General features: G+C 31.2%; 1 protein-coding gene across 1 annotated transcript; it reads left to right on the top strand.

The window, feature by feature from the left end:
* The first annotated feature begins 300 nt into the window (after positions 1–300).
* Positions 301–25,794, top strand: LOC126743025 (mediator of RNA polymerase II transcription subunit 14). The gene is made up of 11 exons (XM_050449948.1): positions 301–761; positions 4,003–4,135; positions 4,222–4,998; positions 5,076–5,217; positions 5,271–5,475; positions 9,932–10,091; positions 10,168–10,372; positions 13,504–14,743; positions 17,723–18,839; positions 19,924–20,097; positions 25,141–25,794. Exons 1-11 carry the CDS (start codon positions 589–591, stop codon positions 25,339–25,341), a joined length of 4,527 nt encoding a protein of 1,508 aa, XP_050305905.1. The 5' UTR covers positions 301–588; the 3' UTR covers positions 25,342–25,794.
* The last annotated feature ends 1,498 nt before the right edge of the window (positions 25,795–27,292 follow it).

The raw sequence follows: 27,292 nt of genomic DNA, 5'->3' as shown, positions 1-27,292 counted from the left end.
TATATGATATGCTTAACGCTTTACAGTGCGTGTAGCCTCGAGGCGGTAGTTTCGCTTTCTTACCGCCATCTATAGGTCGAGAAGTAGAAGCTTTTTCGGTGTTCTTTCAATTCTTCTTCCAGACTCTGGACGAGAGTTCAAAAAACAAACCGAATCCAAACATTTTATAGCTAGCTAGTGTCTCTTCAAAGAGATTTCCAACAAGTTGAAAATATCGATACTCTTTGCCAATTATATCGGTAAGTCAGTTGTCTGAGTTGTCATACGTCATTGACATATGACGTTTCAATTTCACTATTTTTGTGTTTTGTGGTTTGCGTTTGTCCTCAATGAAAATAATAAGAAAATTGAGAATTGTTTCTACAAACGATTATAACGTGTAGTTCCTAAAAACTAGTTTTTCTAAATGAAATTTAATCTGTTTTTATACACTTAATAATATTTATTTCTATAAAAATCTATTTCTCTGTGCTAAAAGTTAAAATATGTATGAACAATTGCTATTTTAGTATTTTTAGAAATCCATTGCTGCTGTTTGAAAGTTTGGCTAGTTAAAGCTAAAATAACCATAATTCTAAGTGCATAAAAATGGCCCCTCTACCCTTAGAAGGGCTACAAACCCCAGTGGGTAACAATAATGTAGTTCAGGGAAATATGGCTGGACCCCAAGAGGGAAACAGAGGTGGAATGATGTCTCTAGCTATGCTTATTGACTTTATAATCCAGAGGACTTATCATGAGTTAACTGTGCTTGCTGAGCTGTAAGTATAGTCCCTTACACATATCTATTCAAAATAAACACGAACACTTCCTTTACATTAAAATCAAACCAAGATTTGTTTCACTTTGTCTTTAAAATAGGCATACTGAATGACTAACATAAGGTTGCATTTTTTAGTTTATAATGCAGAAACTAAAGAATAACTGAGTCAAGAGCCAAATTTAATCAGTTGTAGAAGTGATGTGACTATAATTTAATCACTCATCACATTAAGCACCTTAAAAAAGTTTACTATATAAAATTATATGCGAAGCTTGTCTTTTTTAAATATTGACCCTTTTGATAATAAGACATAACACAATTCAAGGTTCTGTTCTAATTGCATTCCTCACAAATAAAATGGTATGACAGGAAATAATTTTTTTCCAAACACTGATTGAATAGAGTTGATTGAAAAATATAGGTTTACGGAATCAATTAGTTTAGTTCTAGTCAAACTCAAAATTTTTAAGGCCTGCTTTAAAATATTACACACATATTTTAGCAAATTCTAAGTTCAACAGTAGCTTGTCTAATTGTACTTAAGACAAGCTTCAGATCAAGACAAAAATGTACTTTTTGTAATATTATTTGGTATAGTTGCCTTCACCAATATTCTATTTATTTGAAGGTTTACTCAAGGTTCAAAGGTTGCTATGAAAGGTGCTGCCAGTGGCTCCTTTGATGATAAAAAAGACTGTAAAATAGATTAGTGGCGGAGGAAACTGTAAATGACGGGTTAGATAGCTGCCCATTTCCTAATTTACTATGTAAATAAACAAAAGATAAAAATTTAATAATTCACATTCATTTAGATATACAGGTGGAATCAGCTCTCCAAAGTTAAAAAAAAAAGGTTAATAGGTAGTTATAAGCAGTTAGGGTATACAAATGCTTATAAGGACAATAACAATTTATTTAGTTCCAAGAAACTATGTTATTAAATGTTCAATGTTATTGGGAAGACAATGATAAAGCCTATTTTGAAATTCCTATTTTCTTTTATTTCAAGAATGTGCATTTTGAAATAAAAGCACTGTATAATACAAATGCTTAAAATAAATGTACCAAAAATCAAATTTGGGTTTAAGGATCCTAATAATTTTCTTTAATTAACCTTAAAAAAAAAGAAATGACTCATTTTCAATACTTTAAGAATTATTAAAAGCCAGTAATAATCAAATCAAAAAATTTATAATAATAATTAAATAAATATAGAATTACAGCAAAAACATGCAAAAATTTTTTAAGAGTGTTTTCAGATTTTGTACTTTTATTGTATAACATCAAAATACAAAGAAAAAAAATAACAATAAATAGATTTAAACTAGTAGGTATTTAATTAAAATCTCTACAATTAATAGTATCTATTATTAATTTTAACTCTTTAATTAGAACCTAGGATTTTTTTAAAAATAATTATTATTAAACCCATAAATATTTTTGTTCAACTCTGTCACACTGTAGTCTAATGCTATTTTTCTGAACCAGATAATTTTTATGATCTAATAATATATTATTAATAGTAGTGACTATTAATACTATTATACTAGACATTACAAGATTCATTATTATTAATCGAGAAGAAATATGAATTTAGCCTTATACTGTTTTTAAAAGAATATACCGGGTGACACAGGAAAAAGGGAACACTTAATTACCATTGTACTATTCAATATAAATAAAAATAACAATACAAAATAAATAAAATTTGGTATATTGATAGAATTATTATAAGAGTATCTTTTGACATATTCAGTTGTTTTCTGCCACTTTCAGTTTGGCCAGAACTTACACTAATTTTCTTATTTTAAATGGGACACTTGGTATATTATATTATCACGCATTTTGATATAATAATATATCTGATCTAATAATGATACTGCGTTTGGTACTTTTTGTTTTATACTCATAGAAAAAATCTTTTTTTTATTTTAAAATAGGGTGCTCTGAATGCGTCGAAAGTTTCAATTTTAAATCAAGTAATCACGGAAAAATGGTTTTTGTTACATTTTATGATTTAAATCTTTTACACATCTATTTAAAATGTCCAAACCATTAATTTTGCCATTTACTTACTTTTTTTAAATAGCACATTATTGGGAACAACCACCTTTAAAACATGTTTTCTTTTTCCAAATAATTTGATATAATTTTTTTTTAAATTGGTTGATAAATAAGGCCATAAGAAGAAAAAAATTAAGTCTTACAAATAAACACATTTAATTAATGCAAATAGTATAGAAAGTTTTGATTTCTTGACTAGGAGGCTTTGTTTCGATGCATTCTTCAGTTATTTTTCAATTGACATAATACATGACATCTTGTCAAGTTCAATTAGTTTTCATTATTCAAATAAATTGGCCATAGTTTTTGAAAGAATTTCAATGTTTACTAATATTTGAAATGTTTTCTGACTGTATTTGTGAAAAACTGATTTAAATAATAAAACACAATGTAAATTGTTATTTTTCTGTGATTACTTGATTAAAAATTAAAATTTTCAATGCATTTATGACACCTTATTTTAAAATTTAAAAAAATGATTTTTTCTATGAACATAAAACAAAAAGTGGCAAATGGGGTATCATTATTGTCAGAATATTATTTTCTATCAAAATACGTAATAATATACCAATTGTCCCATTTAAAATAAAAAAGTTAGTATCATTTCCTGTTAAACCGGAAGTAACAAAAAATAATAGAATATGTCAAAAGATGCTCTTATGACTATTCTATTGATATACCAAATTTCATTTGTTTATCTTGAAAAGTAAAAAAGTTATTAAGGGTTCCCTTTTTCCTGTGTCACCCGGTATATTGAGAATAATATCTAAAATCTATCTAAATCTATCAAAATCTAAATCTATCTAATAAGTAAGATTTACATTTTGTTCAGTACTATGTTACAATAGGTATTGTATTGAGTGGCCATTCAAAAAAGGCAAATACTTCTAATCTAAATGCTAAATGTAATATTTAAATGTAAAATAATGATGTTACTAATAAATACATTAAATTTCCACTTTTGGTAAATGTCAGGGACCTTTTGTATTTACTATGTATGCATGATAATGGCCTCATGCTCAAAACTAGAATTCCTAACATAATTAACGAGTGCTCAAAAATACTCTTACTTCATTAGCAAAAATGTTATATAATATATTCAATTTACAGTTGAAATTCAAGATCCCATTCTGCTTAATATCTTCCATAATTCTATTAATTTTAATCAATTACAGGTTGCCCAGAAAAACAGATATGGAGAGAAAAATTGAGATTTATAATTTCTCAACTAGAACACGTCAATTATTTGTTCGTCTCCTTGCCTTGGTAAAATGGGCTAATAGTGCTTCAAAAGTGGAAAAATCTGCTGTAAGTTTATTAATCCCATAACCAAATTCTACTTAATTTAACATACAAGCTGCAGAATATTCTTTTAATACTATGATTTCTTATAGAGAATTATGGCGTTTTTGGACAAACAATCTCTACTATTTGTTGAAACTGCAGATATGTTGGCTAGAATGGCCCGAGAAACCCTTGTGCAAGCTCGCCTACCAAACTTCCATATACCTGCAGCTGTAGAAGTATTAACAACAGGGACCTATGGTAGACTTCCAGCATGTATAAGGGAAAAAATTGTTCCTCCTGACCCAATCACTCCACAAGAAAAGAAAACTACTCTTTTGAGATTGAACCAGGTGATCCAGCATAGACTAGTGACAGGAAATTTACTACCTCAAATGAGAAATTTAAAAATTGAAAATGGAAGAGTCACATTTACTGTGCAACAAGAGTTTGAAGTGTCACTCACAGTTATGGGGGATGGACCAAATATTCCGTGGAGATTATTAGAAATAAATATTCTGGTAGAAGATAAGGAAACAGGGGATGGCAAAGCATTGGTACATCCTTTGCAAGTCCAATATATCCATCAGCTTGTACAGGCAAGACTTGTAGACAATCCACAACCTTTAGGGGAAGTTTATAATTGTCTACATTTTTTCTGTCAAAGTCTACAGCTAGAGGTATTATACTCGCAGACATTAAGGTTAATGCGGGATAGACTTGATGATCATATTCATGTAGATGAATATATTCCAGGGAAGAGTTTGACTGTGTCTTATTGGAGAGATTTAAGGTCAGAACTGGGATATAAATTGACTGTGCAAGTTGATCAACATGACCCTGCTAGGCCATTGATTGTAGTTCATGTTCCATCTTTGGGAAATAAGGTAAGACATTATAATACTTTAATTGAATTACTAGAAATTTAATTGAATAAAAATGCTATAGTTTTTGCCTTTTATAGGAATGTGAAATTGCAGATAGAGCAATTAGGAGTGAAGTTCTCTCAATGGAGCGCCTTCTAGTTCATACTATCTATGTCCGGACTAGAAGTCGGCTAGAAGACATTAAACTAGAATTACAAAATCTTCTAAAAGATGTAGAATGTAAGCTTCCATTAAAAGTAAATGCACATTTTTATTGTTGGTAAACACCATAGGTACTCTTCAAGGATCTCCAGCTATTCTCTCTGTAGCTATACTACAACCATGCCTGAGAGCAGAACAACTTCTTATTACTGTAGATACACACACCGGTATGCTTCAGAGTCATGTGCCTCAATATGATCCTCCGTTAATACCAGAAATTAATAATATTTTAAATGGAAATCATGCAAGACTTTCTACATACATATCAGAGTTAAGGTAACTATAATCTCACATTATCTTTTCTTAGTATTCATTTCAATTTGTCTCCTCTGAAACATTTTTAATAGACTGAATAGACCATATTTCAATTGGCAATGTAATATAATAATAAAAACATCATATAAATATTATTATGTTGAAGTAGTTATATCCAATTCAAAAAAATATATCTAAATAAAAACCATAAGTCAGTTTATAGTTCAGTGTTCTTGATAGTCATTTACCTCACTGACTTAAAACTTATTGCCATGCAATTGGCATATTAGGTTTTACAATGATTTTTAATAATAAACATGTTACATACAAAAAAATATTAATCATCCATTAATTATAAACAAGTATTACAACAAATAATGGTTTAATGCTTTTTTGAAGCCGGTCTGTGTAGATTGGAAGATATCAATATTAACACTATTTAAACCTTACAGAGGTCTATCAATATGGCGAATGTTTATTACTTGGGTGAAATGTCATTTGGAAAAGATTTTAAAGAAGTACCGCCAATTGAGCTTGAGTGTGAGCTTTAGTGGGTAATCCTTACAATACTGCAATACCATTACCCAGCAGAGTTGGTTCCTTAATCTTGGATAAATCTCAAAGTGCTCAGAATAATTTTTCGTCTAACTCATTATTGTAGAACTAGTGTTAAATTTATTTGTACCCCAAGTTTATCCAGCAAGAATTTTTGATATTCGGTAAAAGATTTTTAGCCAGTGACCAATTGAACAACTAATTTTTTTCATAGTGTCTTTTTAATAAGTTTGTAATATACAGTGTGGCTGCGCTAAGGTGTAACCACTCCTGTAAAAAATTGATTTACTTATTTATTTTCTGCATCAACATCTAACCAACCAAGTACTGTTAATTTATTTGCCAAATATTTGTCAAACGTATATTCTGATAAAGCATTTCAAATACCTGAATATTACATGACAGGGCTTGTGGATCAATTCGATGTCAAATTTGTAGAGTTATCTTTAGTAGAGGTTTTTGACGAGATTCTTGGCTTACAGAGCAAGACTTCTGCGGGACCGGATGGCATACCCAGCTTGCTACTTCGTGAATGTGTATGTACTCTGTCGAAGCCTATTTGCACTTCTGTCTTTAAGGTCGGGAGTATTTCCTTCTTTTTGGAAGAATTCGTATATTACGCCGATATTTAAGTCTGGTAATACTAGTGATGTCAGTAATTATCGGGGAGTTTGTATACAGTCAACCTTGCCTAAACTTTTGGTTGCACTTGTAACCAAGCAATTGTTATGGCAATGTAAAAGCCTTATTATTAACAGTCAACATGGTTTTCAAAAAGGTCGTTCCACTGTTATTAACTTAATATGTTATGAAGATTATTTGTTTAATGCTTTTGGTAAGGGTTCACAAGTTGATGCTGTTTATACGGATTTTTCGAAGGCGTTCGACAGAGTTAATCATACGCTTCTACTGGCAAAGCTCCAAGCTTTGGGTTTTGGATCAAACGTTGTTTATTGGCTAAGGGACTATCTACTGGGTAGATCGCACAGTATACGGCTTAATAACATCTTATCTAGCAGCTTTTCTGTGCCATCTGGCGTTCCTCAGGGGTCACATGTGGGTTGCTTTTTATCGTTGCTTTTTACAATCTTTGTTAATGATATAGGATTATTCGTAAGAAATTGTGAATTTTTATTATTTGCTGATAATTTGAAATTGTTCTATTTGTCTATTGATTCTAATGTTCAATGTCAATTGTTCAGGATGACTTGCATAATCTCTATGAATGGTGCATCCTTAATGGTTTAACCTTAATGGTTTAGATTTAAATGTTGCAAAGTGTTATTCAATAACTTTTGGAAGAATTCGCAATCTTACATTGTTTGATTATAGTATAGGTTCCGCTATTTTAAAAAGGGTAACGGAAGTTAGGGATCTCGAACTAATTTACGATTCTAAGTTGACATTTTTGTCTCATGCTGAAAGGTTGGTTCAGAAAGCGTATAGAAATCTAGGATTTATAACTAGATGCAGTCAAGACTTCTCATGCTCTGTCTATAAAGTTCTGTACTGTTCGTTAGTCCGTTCTGATTTGGAGTATGCTAGTCCCGTATGGTCTCCATTTTATAAATCGCATATTGAAAATATTGAGAAAGTCCAAAATAAATTCTTAAGAAATAGTTCTTTTAACTTAAGGTTCCATTAGCTGATGGTCATACTGATTACAAGTCGGTCATGTCAGTTCTCTCTTTGGACTCACTTGAGTTAAGGCGTAATAATTCAGACTTGTGTTTTATTTTTAAATTAATATCTGGCATGACTGATTGTGATTATCTTTTAAATAGGCTGAATTTTCGGGCGCAAAAATTGACTAGACTGAAAAAACTCTTCTATGTAGATTTTGGTAGTAGTTCTTATGGACAGCATAATCCTATAACTAGAATGTAACGTTCTTTCGATAGGTATAGTTTTGACTTGCACGTTTCTTTTAGCAGTTTTAGGAGTTCTCTTAAATTAGTTAATTAATTAGTGACCCGTTACTTTAACAGGTTTCTTTAAATTAATTTGTAGCTTTGATTGATTTATGTCTTATTATTATCTAGCTTAAGTTGTATTATTATTAGTATCTTTTGTGTTATTTTATTTTTGTAAAATTGGTGGATACCGTTAAATAAATAAATAAATAAGTAGTAAAAAAATAACAATGACTAATATTGATTCAACATATACATTATACTACTATATCACAGGATTATTAATTACAAAACTTACCGATATAAATTGAATTCATTTCGGTAATTTAAAAGGATTTGGTTTTAGAGAGATAAATCCAAATCCTTTTAGAAAAAGATAATTTTAGAAAGATAATCTTTCCAAGAACTAAGGACTCGCTTCAACAATTTATGAATAAATATAAGGCAATGTTCGATTTTTAATCATTTTAAGCTTAACTTTTTAAATATAATACTGATATCAAATTTAGAAAATATGCATGTGTAAAAATGTTCCCATACTGTAGTTTAGAATAACGAGAAATTATTAAAAATGATCCCTAACTAAATGTATTTTAAAAAATGCTTAATATATCTTTAACTTCATGTCTTATAAAAATGGGAGCTGACTATTAATTCCTTAAATAAAGTGCAAAGAGAATAATAGTATAAAAATAGAGTCCAAAAATAAAGTTCTATATATTTTATGGCCAAAGTCTTGTTAGATTACTTAAATTCTTAAATATGAAGCAGAACTCTTGCATTTTCATCAGTTTTGTCTTACTTTAGAACTTAACTAATTAATTATAATAACACACAACAGAAGGGACAAAATAATACATTTTGTGTAAACTTTGAAATATTTCCACGTTTCTTGTATCATGACTATGGGAGAATTATGTAAAAAATTATTAAAAAGATAAAGCGGTTTTTCGGTTCTAATTGTATTATACATAAAGAGATATGAATGACACTTGTCGGTTATCCATATTTAGAATTAAATAAAAAATAGAATAATAGGATGCTTTATGATTTATATACGGCACTAAGAACGCAAACCTCATGTAGCTTTTGTATTTTTTTGCACTGCATAGTCAAAAAGAGAAATAAGAGATTCCAAAGCAAATATTCAAACTTAGAAGGGAGAAATATTTTTGCATCTTAGATAGGCCGCGGTTAACTTTTGTTTATATAATAACGTTTATTAATCCACATATACATATGTTTACAAAGCTGTATATGGTTTTTAAATTTTAATTGGCTATCCATTAAAAAAGTCCCCAATTCTTGATTTCCTCGGTGATTGGTATTACTTCATTTTGAATTTTAATATTAATGTTGGATTTTATTAAGTCTTTAAGGTGAAAGTTTAAATGACATATTATTACTTGTGATTTACAGGCATTTATTACTAAGTTGTGTTCCTGAGCATAGAAGGAAATATTCTCTAAATCTGAATTGAATTTCAATTCTGATTGTTGAAATTTTTTAAAATTTAAAGATAGTCGATAGTCTGTAGAATTTAGGATTATTTTACGGACTTGTCGAACTGCCTTCTTTAATAGTCATTTTTAACAACTACACAACCATACCTATTACAAAAATAATTTTGAAATAATTTAACCGAATTGGGAGAAAAACCGAAATAATGTAGTTTGGATACAAGTAGGTCGTGTTTCAAGGTGTCAAACGCTTTACTAAAATTCATAAATTTAAGGCATATTAAGTCTTTTTTTTCTTTATTGCGTCTTATGTTATCAGTTATTTTAACAAGATATGAACTTCTACTAAAACGTTTTTTAAAGCCAGAGTGACACTCTGGAATCAACTAATGTTTTTCAATAAAATTGACCATTTAGTTATATAAGAATTTTTCCATTATCTTGGACTCAATATTATGATATGTACTACTATTCTTTGTTCGCCCTCTGTAGAATGCAGTAATATGCTTTCCCAACTATTTTTTTTAACTTTTAACATTACATTTTCAGGTACTGGATCACACAACGAAGATGTGAAAAAACCCTGCAACATTTACCAGCTACAGCTCACGAACGGTTACCTTTGCTTCATGCACCTGATCATCCGATTACTAAAATTGGAAAACATCATATGTATATTACTTTTCACCGGCATACAAATGTCGTGCTTGTAAGTAGGACTTTATTAAAAAGTCCACACTCTTTATTTAATTGCATATACTTAAACCCTTCTATTTGAATTTTAGATTGTCGATTTTACTGAAAGGGAGAGTAATCCATGTGAAATTGACTGCTCCTTTAACATGTTCGTGGTGAAACATGCCAGCATTGATGACAATCCGAAAGATGAGACCATTGAAACAGAATTACCTAAAGTGTTTTTCAAAGTACAAACCCTTATTGAATTTGACACTTTTGTGGCTACACATGGACCGTTTACACCTATAGACGGTAAGACATTTTCCATTTTGTATGAAAATTAACATTGCATTCCTATTGTTTTCATTTATTGTTAAGCAACTGAATGGAATGGACTGAAAATAACTTTATATTTCTAACACCGCTTTTAGAGCATTAATTATTAATTATCCTTAAGCAGATTTGCTTTTTATTAAACTGGGCATAACCTGTATATTATTAAATGTTTGAATAGAATCATAAAATTACTTTAATTAAATTTAATGTAGTATGGTCTATAATAATATTTCTAAATAGTCGCGGTTCCAAAATAGAACTAATGTACCGTCAACATTGGAATATTTTTGTTAAAACTTCGTAAAGAAATTTATATATTTTTCCTTAAAATTAAGTATTTTTTGCGGAAATAAAACATAAAAAAAAAAAAATAAATAAAAAACGATTTTTTTTCCCTTTATATCAAATAGGTTGAGGTTATGGTAAAAACTTACTGCAACATATTTTTTTTCTTTTCAATAATAGGCATGATCACAAAAAAATAAAATTGAGTTTAAATTTCGTAAAATGATCCAAAATAATCTTACTTACATATGGGCGAAATAAGATAAACATAAATAATGCCGTTTTTGTCAATTCACTTGAACCCCAGGACCTTCCGCCAAGGGCGCTAGGTCACATATATTATTTTTGCGTTCTTGTTTCACTTTGGGACGTTGTTTACGGACCGATGTGTTTTACTTTTGGATTAGGTTTTTCCCATTTTCAATATCGAACATTATTGTTTTAGTATATTTTGTTATGTTTGGAGAATTGACTTGTATGTTCGAAATTTAACATTTTTTTTTCTTTAATTTTACTTTTTGTCTAAAATAAAACTTGAGCAGAAATCGTGAAAGGTCAGTGTCAATCCTCAGGATTGAGTTATGACGGCTCACCATGGTTTAAGCTGCGATATGGACGAATAACAGCCTCAAAACTATATGAAACGGCTCTCTGCATAATATTAGGTAGATCTTTATAGTGTACCTAATTATTGGCATCTGAAATAATCCAATACTCTTGCTACAAATAGGGGTAAGAAATTAGAAAAGCCAGTGATTGTGCAAGTCAAGAAGCAATTAAAAGTTAGTATTAAAATTTGTGGCTTTACGATTCTCAAAAATATAGGATGACAGAAGATATATGATACGTATAAGATACCGTTATTGAAGTGAAATGTCCTATCACTGAGAAGACTTGAGTATATTACTAAAGATTAAAAAAATTGCAAAAACACGGGTACAAACCAAATTTTGAAAGTACAAGTGAATTTACTATACAGCAAATTTGTTAAAATATAAAATTTACAGAAAATTTAATCGAAAACGCGCTTTCTTTCTGGAAAACTAACGTATATCCTATTTGTTGTGATAAAAAATTAAAAAATGTTAAGAATTAAAAAAACTTTTTATTAAATGTATAATAAGATTTTTTACTAATTAATACATATTTACAAATAAAATATTACAATTAACTGTGTACAAGCCTTTGAACTAAATCTATTTAAAATCTTTCTAAAAAAGTTCTATAATACGTTCAATATGAATTGGAACATTTGCGATTCGCTTTGTAAGTAGAACATCATCTTGTGACACTTGTTCTTTATTTACTACACTTGGAAGTTTCAATAAACTATAGTTTTCTTATTTAATTTTTTTTCAACTTGTCTGTTAGCCATTAATGGAAGTACTTTTCAAATATTACTGCATCACTAGTTTGACCGCCATATTGTTGAAATAAGATATTTCACAGTACTACATTTTTGGTAGTCTTTCGATTTAGCTGCACTTGGTTTTTGAATTTCAATTTCTAAGCAATCTATAATAGATGGTACTTTTAAAAATTTAGTTCTAAACTGTATTGGTAAATTTCTTTTAAAAAAAAGAGCACTAGGCCAAAAAAAAACATTTTATTAAATGAGCCATAATAACTAATATATTGTGAAATATCTTATTTGCATATTCTTTGATACACCAAATAAATCACCAATTTTTCCAAATGAATTATATGTCTTGATTTTATATAATATCAAATATATGAAATGTTTTTTTTAATTGGATCTGTTATGTTAAAAAATTCGTATATTTTTTTTAGGTATATATGAATACCATGTGAGAGAGCATGTAAAGCAGGTCTATAGTCTTAATATGGCCCAAAGAAGATTTTTGGGTATAAGCTGCACTGTACATAATATACTTAATTTTCATAAACTAAAATATCTGTCATAATACCTTATTCAAAGGGGAGATACACATAATGTAAATATTCGCTATAAAACCACACTGGCTATCCCCCAGCATAAGACTCAATTTCTGAAAAGTTCTTTCCTATATACTTCTGCCTGTTTTTACAATGGCCTACCTGCAGAAATTAAGGATTTATGCATGGCCTCTTTTAAGTCTAAATTAAAAAAATTTTTGGTGTAACTTTGATTCTGGTATGGTTCTCTGAATCATTTTTGTTCAAATTTTTATTTTTAAGAAGAATTGTACTATGTCCTTTTATTATTTTTGTGGTGGTTATTAAAACACGCCTAGCGGTATTTTCCACCTTTGTATGTATATAGAATAGATGTAATTTATTTGTTGCATACAATAAAGATTATTTTATTATATATATAATATTACGTACGTAACTTAGCTTTAAAGATATTAGTAAACATGTTTCAAAATTAGTGATAAATAAAAAAAAGACCTGTTTTTTTTCATTTATCCTCTACAAGTTTTACCACTATTTCTATACTGCGTACACTATTGCTCTTACTATCAAGCTCTAAAGCCTTTAAATATTATTTTTTGTTGCAAGGTCGATGGACTTGGGGGTAGGCAAATTTCAAAGGTGATGTTGCTATGTCCATTACTTCTTTTTTTTTGTACGCTGATAAAAACTTACTACAATTATCTTTACAAGCTGACGTCATACAGACTAACCTCTTTACAAGGGTCATTTTCTAGCCTCTAAAGAATATTATTTTTATTTTCCATTTATTAAAGCATAAAAGGGGGTTTTAAGCAATATGATGGTGCTTATCTATTTATACTGTGTATAATATAACATTCCTTTTGAGCATATGAGATATAATACCCAATAAAATCGGTAACTAATAATTTATTTATTTATTTTAGGAAGTTCAGACCCAGACTACACCGAACCTCTTTCTCTAAAACGCAAGGGCAACTTAAAACCGGAATCGGCTACTAGAAGAGCCAAACAGCCTGCATACTTTATTGCAGAACTCTCTCATGTGGTAGCAATGTGTGACGAACGCCTTCCTTATGTTACCCTGGCTAATGAACTTACTAAAAAGAACATATTCCATCAAGGATTACAAGTTGAGGCAAACGCCACTGGTTTAGTATTAAAACTAATCCAATTACCTGCTCCGACTCAAGAAATTGGCCAATCCTTAGCATGGTTCGCTTTATTAAAACGGCTTCTCTCTGTTTCCATAAGAGTTGTTGGGAAAAATAATGCTAAAAGTTGGATGGTGGAGCTGGTGTTTTACTCATCTCCTTTAACAAGCACCCATGCCAAGGAACAAGGTTCCAGAAGACCAATTTATTTTCAGTATGAAATGCTTAGTGCGGATCAGACATCCAAAACCGTAGATACCTTATTAAAAGATTGGTGGAAGATCGTACATCTCTACACGCTAGTGCATGATTTAAGTGAATATTTAAAAATCGACAAGTACAACTTCTTTTGCAACCTATTTTCTGTGAGATCATTTAACTATGTGAAGCTGGTATTATGCTATGGACCATACAAAGGCGCATTAGTGCAAGTAGTATGGGATTGCCAAAGCAGTTCTTTTAAATTAACATTTGGAGCAATGCACAACTCACTGAATGCCCATTCAATTATGCAAGAACAACTCGAATCTCATTTAAACGAGTACAAAAATTTGGCGCAAATAATTCAATTACTAACCGAGACTTATGAACCCCTAGTTTCATTGAGCAAGCTTCCAACTTTACCACAACTAGGAGTGCATAATACCAATACGAAAGTACCAGTGCAAACATTTACCATAATGCCTCAATCCGCAATTTTATTAAGAATCACTTTTCAAGGAATGTATTGTTTGGAGTTAAAAATCCGGGGAGGTGGGCTGGTGTCTATCCGAGATGGTGCTTATAGTAGATTCGATATGTGTAATGTTGTGAGCGTATTTTTCCCCACGCCCGGTCTAAAGACTTTTTTGTCGAAGTACATCGATGAGAGTGCGGTGTTCAGGAGGAGAAGTCAGAGCGAAGATGATAATCCCCCGAGTCCGATGGAAGTCGACGGAGGAGGAAATTTTTTGGCAACACATAGAGCGCCTCAGTCACCTGCTGGAGGGTCACGTTCGGAGACTGGCTTAAGGTTTGTAAAATGTTTGTTTCACTGCAACCCTATAGACGGGGTGTATCAAAAAAGTTTAATCAAGTTATCTCATTAAATTGATTGATTTTTTTTTATTATAAAAACATAAATACTAAAAATTTCTATTTATTTCAATTTAAATTAATAATCTTTGGAATAATTGCTTAGAGCAGAATAAGTTGAATACCACAATTAAAATAGGTAAAGATTGACTTTGTACATACACTATCAGACAAAAGTAGAGAAACTTTTAGAAATTAGGTTTTATTTGAATATGCCGAGAGTAATGCAGTTCTATACATAATGAAAATCAACATAATTTAAAGATTTTATTTCGGTAAAGTAATAAACGAAAACCAAAGATTTCATTTAAATAAACAAAATATGCTAGGGACAATAATAGAGAAACCTATTTTTTTTACTAAATATTTCGACATAATACTTATTTTTAAAATAATAAAATTAATGGTGGGTAGAGTATTCCTTATTGGCAATAACTTCACGACATCGGTTTGGCATGGAATTCCCGGATTCTTGCAGAACTTTTATTAGATCATTTTTACTGCTGATCTGATATTGTCTTATACGCCTGTCTAGTTTTTCCCAGAGGTTTTCAATAGGGTTAAAATCGGGAATTTGTGCAGGAAAGTTCATAACCCGAATCTTTTCTGATAAAAACCATTCTTGAATTACCTTTGATTTATGTTTAGGGTCGTTCTCCTGCTAATATATCCAGGTCATTGGTAACTTATCCTCAGCAAATGGTAGCATTACATTTTTTAGACTATATAAATACACAAATCGATCCATAATACCCTTAAAAACATGTAATGGTCCTATACCGTACCCAAAAAAGCAACCTCATATCATACAGGATGCCATGCTTCAAATCTTTTGCCTCCTGGGCAATGTAATCACGATATTCCATCAGACCCAAATAAATTAAATATACTTTCATCAGTAAAAAGAACTTTTTCTAGTCATTCAGGTTTTTTAGCGGATCTTCTACTAAATAATGCTGCTTCCCTGAGACCTCTTTGTATGGTCTTGGAACAAATGTTAACACCAGGCAATTCACTTAAAATTTTATTTGCCGATTCGTGGGGATTAGACTGGGCAATTATTTCAATTATTTTTTATTTATTTTTTGGTTGGTTTTCTGGGGCAGCCACTTTTTTAATGCTCTTTAACGAATTTCGTATTTTAACTTCCGAAATTGTCTTGCTGATGATAGGTTTATACAAACTATGCATTTTGCTTACACCACTCTTGTATCATCAACTATTTTTGTACGATCTTCCGATAAATACATTCCGCGTGGCAGATCTCACGTAAACCGAAATAAATATTAAATTTGGTTAATTTTTTTAAATAAAAAGCCGTCGTTAAGAGCGACAACGTTTTTAGGAAATAGTAAAAAGTAATTTAAATACTAAAGATTTTACAGTATAAGAAATTTTAAAAAGTTTCTCTACTTTTGTCAGATAGTGTGTGTTAATTAATGTCATGTAGATATTTTAGATATATGTATAGTCTAACGGGCGTTGTTTATTTGTATATGCTGGCAAAGTTTCAATTTTTTCTCTTTTCTCTGATTTCTGGAAATTGTGAAAGTTTGGTATATCCATTATTTTTTTGAATCCCCTCAGTAGAGTATTTAATTTGACGGTCGCCCTTTACAGGGTTTTACATGCGTACATTACTATAACTAAAAAATCACAAATAGGAAGTCACATTACTGACAGTTAATTGAAGTCATACAAGTTTGCTATCAGAGAAAAAAGGCTTGAAATATTGTAAACAAAAAAATTAACATCACCCACACATACTATCTACATGAACTACACAATAACACTCCATAATGAAATGGCCTAACCACAACATACTTTTTATAAAAAACTAACCATAAACGTTGAAATTAAACATAAAATTAAAAATCAGTCCTATGTTTTGAACCAATAGTTTTCACATCTGCTTATTATAAGCAAGAGCTTTACGCCGTTAGGTTATCGAGGCCTGATATGTAATTTAGGAGTAAAAGAACGTAAGTGTGAGACTAAGAAAGATAATTAAAGATGAGTCCTTGTTCGAAGGTGAAAACATCATTTATGCCTGTTGCCATTATGCCTGAATGGGACTTTTTTTGGTGTAAGTGATTTCTATTTTTGCAAGAAAGTCTAGCCTTCTACTCCTATATAAATTTCTATAAAACAAAATAATAAAAGTTGTTGGAACATTCGCTTCTTAATAAAATGCAAGAATCTTCAAGTCTTGATGATGTCGCATAAAGTTTTTATAAAAAACAAAAAAAAAACAAAAATTATAACCTTAAAATATGTATATATGATATATAAACTTTTAAGGAAAAATTGTGATATGGGCTATTATAATACATAACTGATTTTGCATTTCTACCTATGGGTAGACAATGTGGTCGCTCCTGATATGTTTTTTATTGGAATATTCTAAATGAAGAAAGATTGGGAGACATGGGATTCGCGAAAACGACGCTTTTTGAACTCTATCCTTACTGAAGTAACCACAAAAAGTTTTCAATTATAAAATATTTCACATTATTTACCAGCAGAATTTAACTAAAACTAGATGGTCTATCCCGCACTACTTAAGGATGGAACTTTTTTCCTTTTTTTGCAAAATAAATGATATTTACTATGTAAATATATCACGAAATGCTATTTTTTGAGGCTTTCACCGGTTTTCTGCGACTTCTAGTTTTACGAAAAATTGCTTCTGCACACATTTTCTTATTTTAAATTGCATCTATTTTCAAATGATAATTCTACTACCAAATTTAATTTATTTTGCTTAAGAAGCAAAGAAATGGTAGTGTTTCCTTTACTCTGGGACACCCGGTATATTCTACCTTTCACATCACTTTAACTGTATGAAAAAGTAAAATGAAATAAACATGCTTCCCAACTCATCATGCACATCATAAAACATATTTTTTTGTTACAGGTTTCACCCTCCATTGACACCTCCTTCCGGTTCTAACCCCCACACGCCAGCATCCCCACACACAGCAAGCATGGTCCCCACATCTCATAACGGATTTGGTTCAAGTCCGGCAACGTCCTTCAACTTGGCATCTCCCACCTCGATGTCGAACAACATAAACCCCAGCCCCATGCCTCATCCTAGCCCCTCAAATCTCGTACCTAGTTCACCTCTCAACCCTCAGCTAGCCAGCCCCGGTGGTTTGCTCAATACTTCCAGTCCAGGACCTCAGCAAGCGGCAAGTAGTTTACCCGGCCACTCCCCAGTTGGCAGTTACATACCAACCCATACTGACGGAAGTCCGTTCCCTGCGTCACAAAGTCCGGCGGCTTCTAATTGGCCGGGATCTCCAAGTATGCCACGCCCTTCTCCTGCAAGACCTGGGCAATCACCGGGTGGACCGGTCATGCATAGTCCACAACAAGTCGATTTGCGATCGGGTAACCATTTGTCCAGAGTGTTACCACAGAGATCTTGGGCGGGGGCAGTACCCACACTTTTAACACACGAAGCTTTGGAAACCCTTTGCTGCCCTTCGCCTCATCCCTTGGGCATTCCCGGGCCGGAAATGAGTCCTTTGGAAAGATTTTTAGGGTGTGTCTATATGAGGAAGCAACTGCAGAGATTCGTCCATAATGAAACTTATTTAACTAATATACCGAACAACGAACCGGGTGTCATACATTTTAAAGTGAGCGAGATGTTACAGTGTAGAGTTGGTTTGAATACTCAGCACCTTCAAAGTCTACACATCAAAATTACGCATCTCTCAGAACATAAAGAGATTTGGTCTCAAGAAGAGCTTCAGGTGTTGGAGCGGTTTTTTGAAACGAGAGCTGCCGCGCCTCCTTATAAACCGACATCGACCTTTACGTTTTGTAGTATGTTAAATTGCCCTCCGAATGTACTGAAAGACTTTGTGCAGATAATGAGACTGGATATGATGCCGCATTTGGCGCAGCAACAGGGAATGAAGTGGTCGGTGCAGTGGTTGCTGAGAATACCTCCGAATGCTTTACCGATCGTTCCAACTGGTACTCAGGGTGTTTTGGGCATAAGAAACAAAATATTATTTTTCGTAAGTATTTTTTATACTGGATCCGCCATTGATTATCCACCATTATTGACTCTCCAGGTCTATAACCTGGTCAATTTTGAAGATAAATTTGGACACGGGACATCAGATTTAATTTGAATATTTTCGGTATTGTTTTTCACAACAGTGTGATACATTTTTCAACTTTTACATTTTAGTTGATTGTAATTACTATATAACAAAAATCGAAATCCAAAGAGTCTTATTTAACACGTTACCACTATATCAATGTTTTTTAGGGCATGTAGGGCTAACAGTTGATTTTTGGTTCTAGGCTTTCCTTTAACTTATAATTAATGCAAAAAACCTTAGCTAAGTAACATTTTAATGTTAACAATTTTTTTCGTAAACCATATATGGTACATACGACCTACTAATCAAATTTGAGTTATTAGTATGTCGCGGTAACGTTGGGAAAACTGTGAAAGGGGTTTTGAAAAATATTGATATTGTATATTAATTAGTACATAAGGAACAATAGATATAAAAGGTGATTTTTTAAATTAAAGTACAAAAAACGTGTTTGTGTTGCGTTTTTCAAACCTAAGTAATTTTAGGAATTTTTTATTAGACATTATAATTTTATTCACACATTATGACACTTCCTTATTAGATATTTGCTCTGATGCCGAAACGAGCGACAGCTCTAAAACCAAATTTTGAGTTGTGACGACACATTTAAAAAGAAAAATATTGCTCAATTTTAAAATACTTTCAAAATACCTCCAGCTTAATATCCTATGTGCAAAACAGTCCTAAAAATTAATATAGTTATAGATCTGACGAGTTTTAGATGGATTCTATGTTTGTTATACTTTTTACCTTTAATTTTTTGAAAAACTTTTTATTGCCAAGAGATTGTAAATGCAAAGCGACCCTTCACTATGTTCCTATATTTAAGCAATTGTTATCAAATATTCTAAAAAAAATTAGTTTCTGGGCAACGAATACCTATTGGTACAATCTGTACATTTTGATAAATTCTAATTAGGTACTTACCTAATTAAGTAAAGCAAAGACCTATAATAATTTTTAATTTATAAAAAAAAATTAAAAATTCTTTCAGATTCAAATTACAAGATTGGGTTACCCTCCAAACGCCGATCCTCCATCAGTAGTATTGCCCTTAATCTACGACATAGCGGGTAATATTACTCAATTAGCTGAAAAACGAGACATAATTTCGCCACCTACTATGACACAAGCAGGTGCAGTACTTCGACATTTCTGTCAAATGAATGTAAGTAAACATTTTAAAGAAATGCGTATTAAATGGCCAATTTTTTATGCAATTGGGAGGCTTTGATCTACTGTTACATTTTCTTTTTCATAAACGTTATAGTTAGTGCGTCTGTTAATTTTTAGAACTTTTTAAGTGTTCCGTTTCTTCCAAGCTTTTAGGTTTTAATTTTTATTCGTTTTATTGATTCGGCAATAGCTAATTAAGTAAAAAAAAGTTCCCTTATTTTTTAGAACAAAAGAAAAACTTATAAAACAAAAAAATAAACCCAATCAACCTATTTTCCACCTTAGCTGTGCCTGTTTTTAAGATATGACTTATTATAATGTTTGTACAAATCTAGAAACATAAAATTACATAAAAAACACTATTAAAATTTAAAAAAGAAATCGGTTTACACCTATCTTGTTCGGAATTTTTTTATAAGCCTGTGTAAGGCATAGTTTACACCAGGATTTCTTGTTGGAACGTTACTGCTTGGAATATACAAATATTAAACATACTTTTCTCTATTTTTACAAATATCTACTATAAAGGTTAAAATGAGAAGTAATCTCAGGCGATTAAAGAAAATGCACGTTTTGATTGGTTTTTAAGTGGTTGGTTAATTTCAATAAATTAAGTTGAAGCCAAGCAATAAAGGGGTGGCGCTTAATTGGACATTGTATGCTAATGGCTGTCATCAAAATAAAGCACTTGAGCCAAACTTGCTTAGACAAAATGCTTTTGCAAAATGCAAGCTTGATTTTTACTTTTATGCGTTTTTTGATAGCCTTGACAATTAAGTAAATAAGGTATTTTTAAAGTTGAAGAAGTAGTCCATTCTTGCAGTCGAGTTAATAGATCAATGGGTAACTAAAACTGTTTTGGTCATCGTCCACTACATTTATTTAAAAAACTATTAATCCAACATGTTTCGGACATATAACATCTCTATCATCAGGGATAACAAAAACATAAAAAAATTGACAGAACCTCTTAATTTGTTATCACTAATGATGGATATGTTATATGTCCGAAGCATGTTTAGAGGAGGATGACCGAATCAATTAAATTATTTTAAATTTTTTGATACAATTTTCTAACGGTACATTAAAACTACCAGACCTGATGGAATATCAACGGTATTTCGAAATCACTACAGTTTTAATCTATACGGACCTCTCTATTATATTTTTGACCTCTCACTCTAAACAGTTTTTCATATTGCAGATCTAGCTTCTTGAGGACCTTTTAAGTTGGGCACAAGTAATCAATTACAAATTATTATCCGGTTAATTTTGAATGCAATACCTAAAGTTTTCCAAAGTTTGTGACTTGGTATCACCCTGGATTATATTAATATTGATACTCTTGAGTTAGATGATTTAGAACCCATAGGTCAACTTTTTTTTTTTTTTTTTTTTGGGGGTCGGTGGAGAAATTCTTTATGAACACTGGTTACGCGGCGCCGCCCCCAGTAGTGTGGGACTCAGTGTCGAGTCTGTTTCGTCCTGTACACACTAAAACTCCACCGCTGGGTGGTGCCTTGTGGCTCCCTACACTGCGGTCTGCTAAGAAGCAGTCCTATTGTGTCCCATATGTTTAGTCCCACAGGTTCAATTCTGTAGCTTCAAGGAAGTCCAGGATTGTGCCCAGTGGTAGATTTCTTATACCCTCTGGTGAGGGTTTCTCTTCTCCCAGGAATGTTGCCCTGGTTTGATTAAATGCTTCACAGAAGCACAGTATGTGAAGAGTTGTTTCGTCCTCCTCATTGCATCCCCTACATAGCGAGGTAACTGATTTCCCTAGCGTATGCAGGTGTTTCCTGCTGGGCGCATGGCCTGTAAATAGCCTCGCGACCCTTTGCAGTTGTTGTCTGGAGAGGCCCAGTATGTTCTCACCCTTGGTTGCCTATAAGTTGTTTAGATTGTTCCATCTTTGGCAGCTTTCCCAGTAGGATTTGTTCTGGTTTGTGAGCCAGTTGCCGATTTCCCTCTTCCAGGTCTTATCGTTGACACAACATGTTGGTTCAGGGCCTACCAGGCTGTTGCTGGCTCCCTGAGTTGCAAGTTGGATAGCCCTTCTTGCAGCCTTGTTGTTGCCCATATTCTCTGCTAGGATTATCTCTGGCCTATTTTGCGCTTCGGCGAGGTCAACTTAGTTGAATCTTTTAACACATCTTTGAACCAATCATCTATCGTAGGTATTTTTCTTGCTCTAGGCTACATATTCACATTCAATATACAATCAACCAGTACTAGCTTGAAAGCATTCGTGAAAAAGTATATCGCATTGGTCAAGGACTTGGGTATAACTTTAGTAAGATACAACACCCCAGGTTTTATAATATCTTAACCGTAATGCTGGGTCTAGATTCAAAAGGTGTGATGTCAGTTTTCATTCACAAAACAAATTATAGCATAAATATATTTTTTTTTAATTTAATATGAATATAGGCATATTAAATTGATTTTTTTGGCAATTTACATCTATTTTTATTAGAATCTTTAATATACAGGGTGGTTTAAAAGTTATTTTAACTGCTCATAGGACTCTTCAAATGGAGTTCATATACCAAAAATCACCAATAAAAAAGTTGCATAATGAAACAGATAGTAAAACATACAAAATTTAAAAAATTGGACTGCTTCTAAAGATTTTTTTTTCATCAGCGAATGTTACGTAAATTCTTACTGTTTTTTGTTTACTGTATGGTTTTCAGTAATTATTTTGTGCAGAAAAATGGCCCATGCTTGTGAAGAGTCGTGGATTCGCTGAGAAAGATTGTGCGTTAATCAAACAAACGGGAACAATCTTGAACATTTTTAGAAACGGTCACTATTTAACTTAAAAAAGATTTAAAAAAAATAATTTTCAATAATGTGAAGTTACACTTTTATTACGCAACTTTTATGTAGGTTATTTTTGGTATATTAACTTCTTTTGACGAGTTCTACAACGTGTTAAAATAAATGACTCAACTTTAAAAACACCCTGTATTAATTTATGCCACTTTTTAGTTAATAAAAATCGTTAATTCTTCATAAGTTAATTATAATTACTCCAATATTAAATCAATTGTAAAGAGAGTGCAGGAAGTGACAGACCTTGGTATATTCTTTGAATAATTTGTTATTTGTCACACATGTTAATTACTTGGTGCCAAAATGCTTACGAAAATATATATCTTTTATATACTTCTCTCTATTATGCATTTAGTAGATTACATTTTGCCTCAATTATATGAATTTCTGTTTAACTCCACTTATAAAGATAGAATTGGAAGAGTGCAAATTACATTTTCGAAAATTTTATCTTGCAAGCAAAATTTAAATATAGTTACTAATAATATAGAAGATATAAGAATTTATTTCAAATTATTAACTCTTGAAAACAGGAGGAAACCAGCACACATTATATATTTATATAAAATATTAAATAATAGGGTTGATTTTTCTGAGTAGATGCAACATATATTGTCCAACGTTTCACCTAAGCAGGTTAGACACAGATATCTTTTCCGAGCATACCATTCCGGCAAATAAACAGTTCACCAATTTGCAGCATGCTAAGGTTTGGTAATACTTATGGCATCGAACACAATATTGATTTCTGTTTTAATGATTGTTAGTGCTTTGATATTGTACTTGATAAAATAATGTCTTTATTTTTAATTTTTTTAACATATAAAATACTGGAGTATCATATAAGTAACTGGATTGTTAAACAGTAAATAATACTGTGGTGAGTTTATCTGTTTGTGTCCCAAATCAATAAATAAATCAATGCTACAATTGGCATTTTTGGTTGGGCTTTACCAAAAAACTTAAATAAATAAAATAAAAATATTGAGATTATTAAAAATATTATAAAGTGTTCATAAAATTACTAGGAATTTTATTCCGTGGAGACAGAATACATACAATATAAGAATGTCTAAATGCTATTTGTGTAGTGGTGAACATTTTGAACACTTTTTATAATTGTCAATGAAGCCAGCATTATTTTTTAGCGGCGATATGTTTTTTTGTTTACTTTTGAAAGTTTACTTTACTTTTAAATACAAAGATGTAGCGTAACAAGTTATGCACGTTCTATAAAAATCTTACAAACTAACTAATTTTAAATAAGATTGCAATCAAATTTTTGATTTTTAATTAACATTCCGTAAACCAAATTTAATTCTTTGGATTAGTTGATTTAAAAAAATAATTTAAACATATTTTTCGGTTTCTTTTGACCACAGGCCTAGTCCTGGTAAACTTATAAAATATATATTTCAGCATTAATATAGCATTAATAAATATAAGTTTTTGGGTGCGATGAATGGTTTGGATTAAACATTTGATATATTAAAAATTAGTTGCGGACGATTTAATGTGTTTTCTTCGGATTCAATCAGAAAAGGATTCTCAGGCGTTGCAAGATGAATTTCAGATTAAAGGTTATTTAGTGTGCTTGTTCACCCTAAAGAGTAATTTAATATTTTTTAATTGCACCTTAAATGGTAAACACTTTCAAAGAGTACCCAGCAGAAGGATCTAGGAGTAATTTTTGACACCACTCTTTCATTTTAACACACTATCTAAAGTAGAAAAGGCAAACAAATCTTTGGATTTATTACTAAAACTATCAAGGAGCTAAGTGTTGAAGTGAGGTCTTTATCTTTTTGATAGTTTGGTTATGCCAATCTTGGATTTTGCAACTGCATATATTTCAGGAAATTTAGTATATATCCTCAGAGAGGCTGTGGTCATTTGTTTCGAACTTTTGATAGACTGTGTCTGAGTAAAAAAAGAATTAAAATGAAAAAACAAAACAAAATAGATTGCCCTGAGATTCTTAGTCAGTTACCTTTTGTTTTAAACAGAATAAACACTAGCTATCTAAAAGTTATTTTTCTGGCTTATCCACGAACCAACCTTTATAAAAGTTCTCCCACATTTGTTTCATAAGTACATTTTATGGTATCTTAAGTTATTAATAAATAATTGTATCATAAGTACCTTATTGATTCTGTTTCTAGATCAGTTTTAACAACATAAATAATATGAATTTTAGGCTGGAACCTTAGATTGCACAGTCTATCCGGCCTTAAGAGAGATACTTATGAACCTGACTTTCCCCAACGAGCCTCAACAACAAGCAGCTCCGCCTGGTGGTGTTCCCCAAATCCAATCCCCCGCCATGGCTATGCCGGGCCAAGGAGGCAACCCTGGTTATCCGCCGCATATGCAAGTCGGCATGATGGGACCTCAATAGTACTTGCTGGAGAATGGGGTCACTTGGAGGGGGGGATGGATGAATTAGTTTATATGTTAAATATGAAACTAGAAAGGCAAATCTTAAGTTTCCAGTCCACGTTTCATTTCATGCTGTCGTTGGATTTGGTTTATTTTAAACTTGCTTCCTTTTTCAGTTGATGTTTGACAAAATATCTTATGAATGGCAACTCAATGTACATTAAAAAAGAAAATTTAACACCACAAAAAAAGCACTAAAACATTTTCTTCACATTTTTTGAAAGACTATATTGTTTTAGTATATTTGTCCTAAAAAAATATCTCAGTTTTCTGTTACAATTTTGTAAATATTTTATAATTATGTGTATAATACAGTGTTTTTTTAATTAATTATATTGTAAATAGTATAATTAGGAGGTATATTTTAATGTAATATTAAGTACAATAAACAAAAATTATTATTAATATACAATGATTTTCATTCAGTAAAACTGCCCGTGGAGTAGTTAATTGGTGCTTACCTATTGATTGTACGTATTCTACAAAGCATCAATCAAGGTCATGAATTGTTGTATATAGTCGAGGATATGGGCCTAAAAGTCACTAGTATGCAGAAAAACAATAGTAAATTTTCTAAGGTATTCGATTCGCTGAATTCGAAAATGACATAAATTGTTTTTTTCGATCAGATCTTGTTTTTGAGATATTGCAAAAACTCATTTTCGGAATGGCGCTAAAATTTGATTTTTTTTAATTTAAAAATCGATTGACAACATATGAACCGCAATAATATTCTACCAGAAGAACATATATAGGGTGTCTCAAATTCCACATTTAACATGAGCATCTCGAAATCTATAAGAGATACGAAGATGGTTAAATCGAGGCAAAATTGAGAATTGTAGAGCTTAACAATAAGTTGTTTTAAAATTTAAAAAACCGAATGGATCCTATTTTTTTTACCAACGATCATCAACATGGCTTTTCCTTATAGACGCCATATTGGATTTTTGCATTTTCAAAATTCCCTTTTTAATGATGCATCACATGTAATATTCTTTATTTTAAGAAACCTGAATTTTCTAAAAAAAATCTAAATCTGTTGCAGTAGACGCATAAACTGACAAGACAATATTTAAACTGTCAATTATTGTTAGGTACACGTTATAAATACAACATAAACAGAAAAACACACACTCACATTACTTTAGGGTTACACCCTTATTATTTTTGAAACACCTGTAAATATTTCAGGAGGAACTAAATTTATCTATTTACTCAAAAAAAACTAGGGAAATTATTAACAATTTTATATTGGGTTTAACGCGCATTAGTAAATAAATAAATAAACGATAAATTTAGCAAAAAAAGTTATCTTAAAATCAGATTATATTAAGTGCTCAAATTGTTGTCCCTGTGTATTAGGACACAATTACATTCTTACGAATATTGAGCCCAACGCGATTTATTTCTCGTCTACTTAATCTGTTAGCATCTGTTATAATCGTTAACCGCATCTCCTCAACATTTTTAAATTTCTTATTTTTCCTTTCTAGAAAATCCGGTATACAGAATTCCCTGGAAAGTGCAAAGGACGAAGAATTTTAATAATTATTTGAATGAAAGTGTTCCTAAGGTGCAATTTCACTATTACCTGCAGCAGTTATTTTCTTAAAATATAAATTTTTTTAAATATTTTCTTATAAAAGTTGATTTCAATTATTATTCTTAAACCCTTCAGTATTCATATTATAACCTTAAACAAGGTACATACACCGAATCCACATCAGTTTTACGTAGGGAGAAGATAAAAAAGGGATGGACAGTAAAAGTCACACGAACAAATTTTTGAGAAGAGAATATGTAAAAATTATCCAGCAATAAAACAGCATTTCCTGAAAGACAGAGATCGAGTTCAGTAAAGGGCTTTTATCTAAAAGATTTTGTCATGTTACAGGACCATTATTTCC

Source organism: Anthonomus grandis, chromosome 12 (genome assembly GCF_022605725.1).
Source record: "Anthonomus grandis grandis chromosome 12, icAntGran1.3, whole genome shotgun sequence".
NCBI lineage: Eukaryota > Metazoa > Arthropoda > Insecta > Coleoptera > Curculionidae > Anthonomus > Anthonomus grandis.
This window is presented reverse-complemented; position numbering and strand designations above follow the sequence as displayed.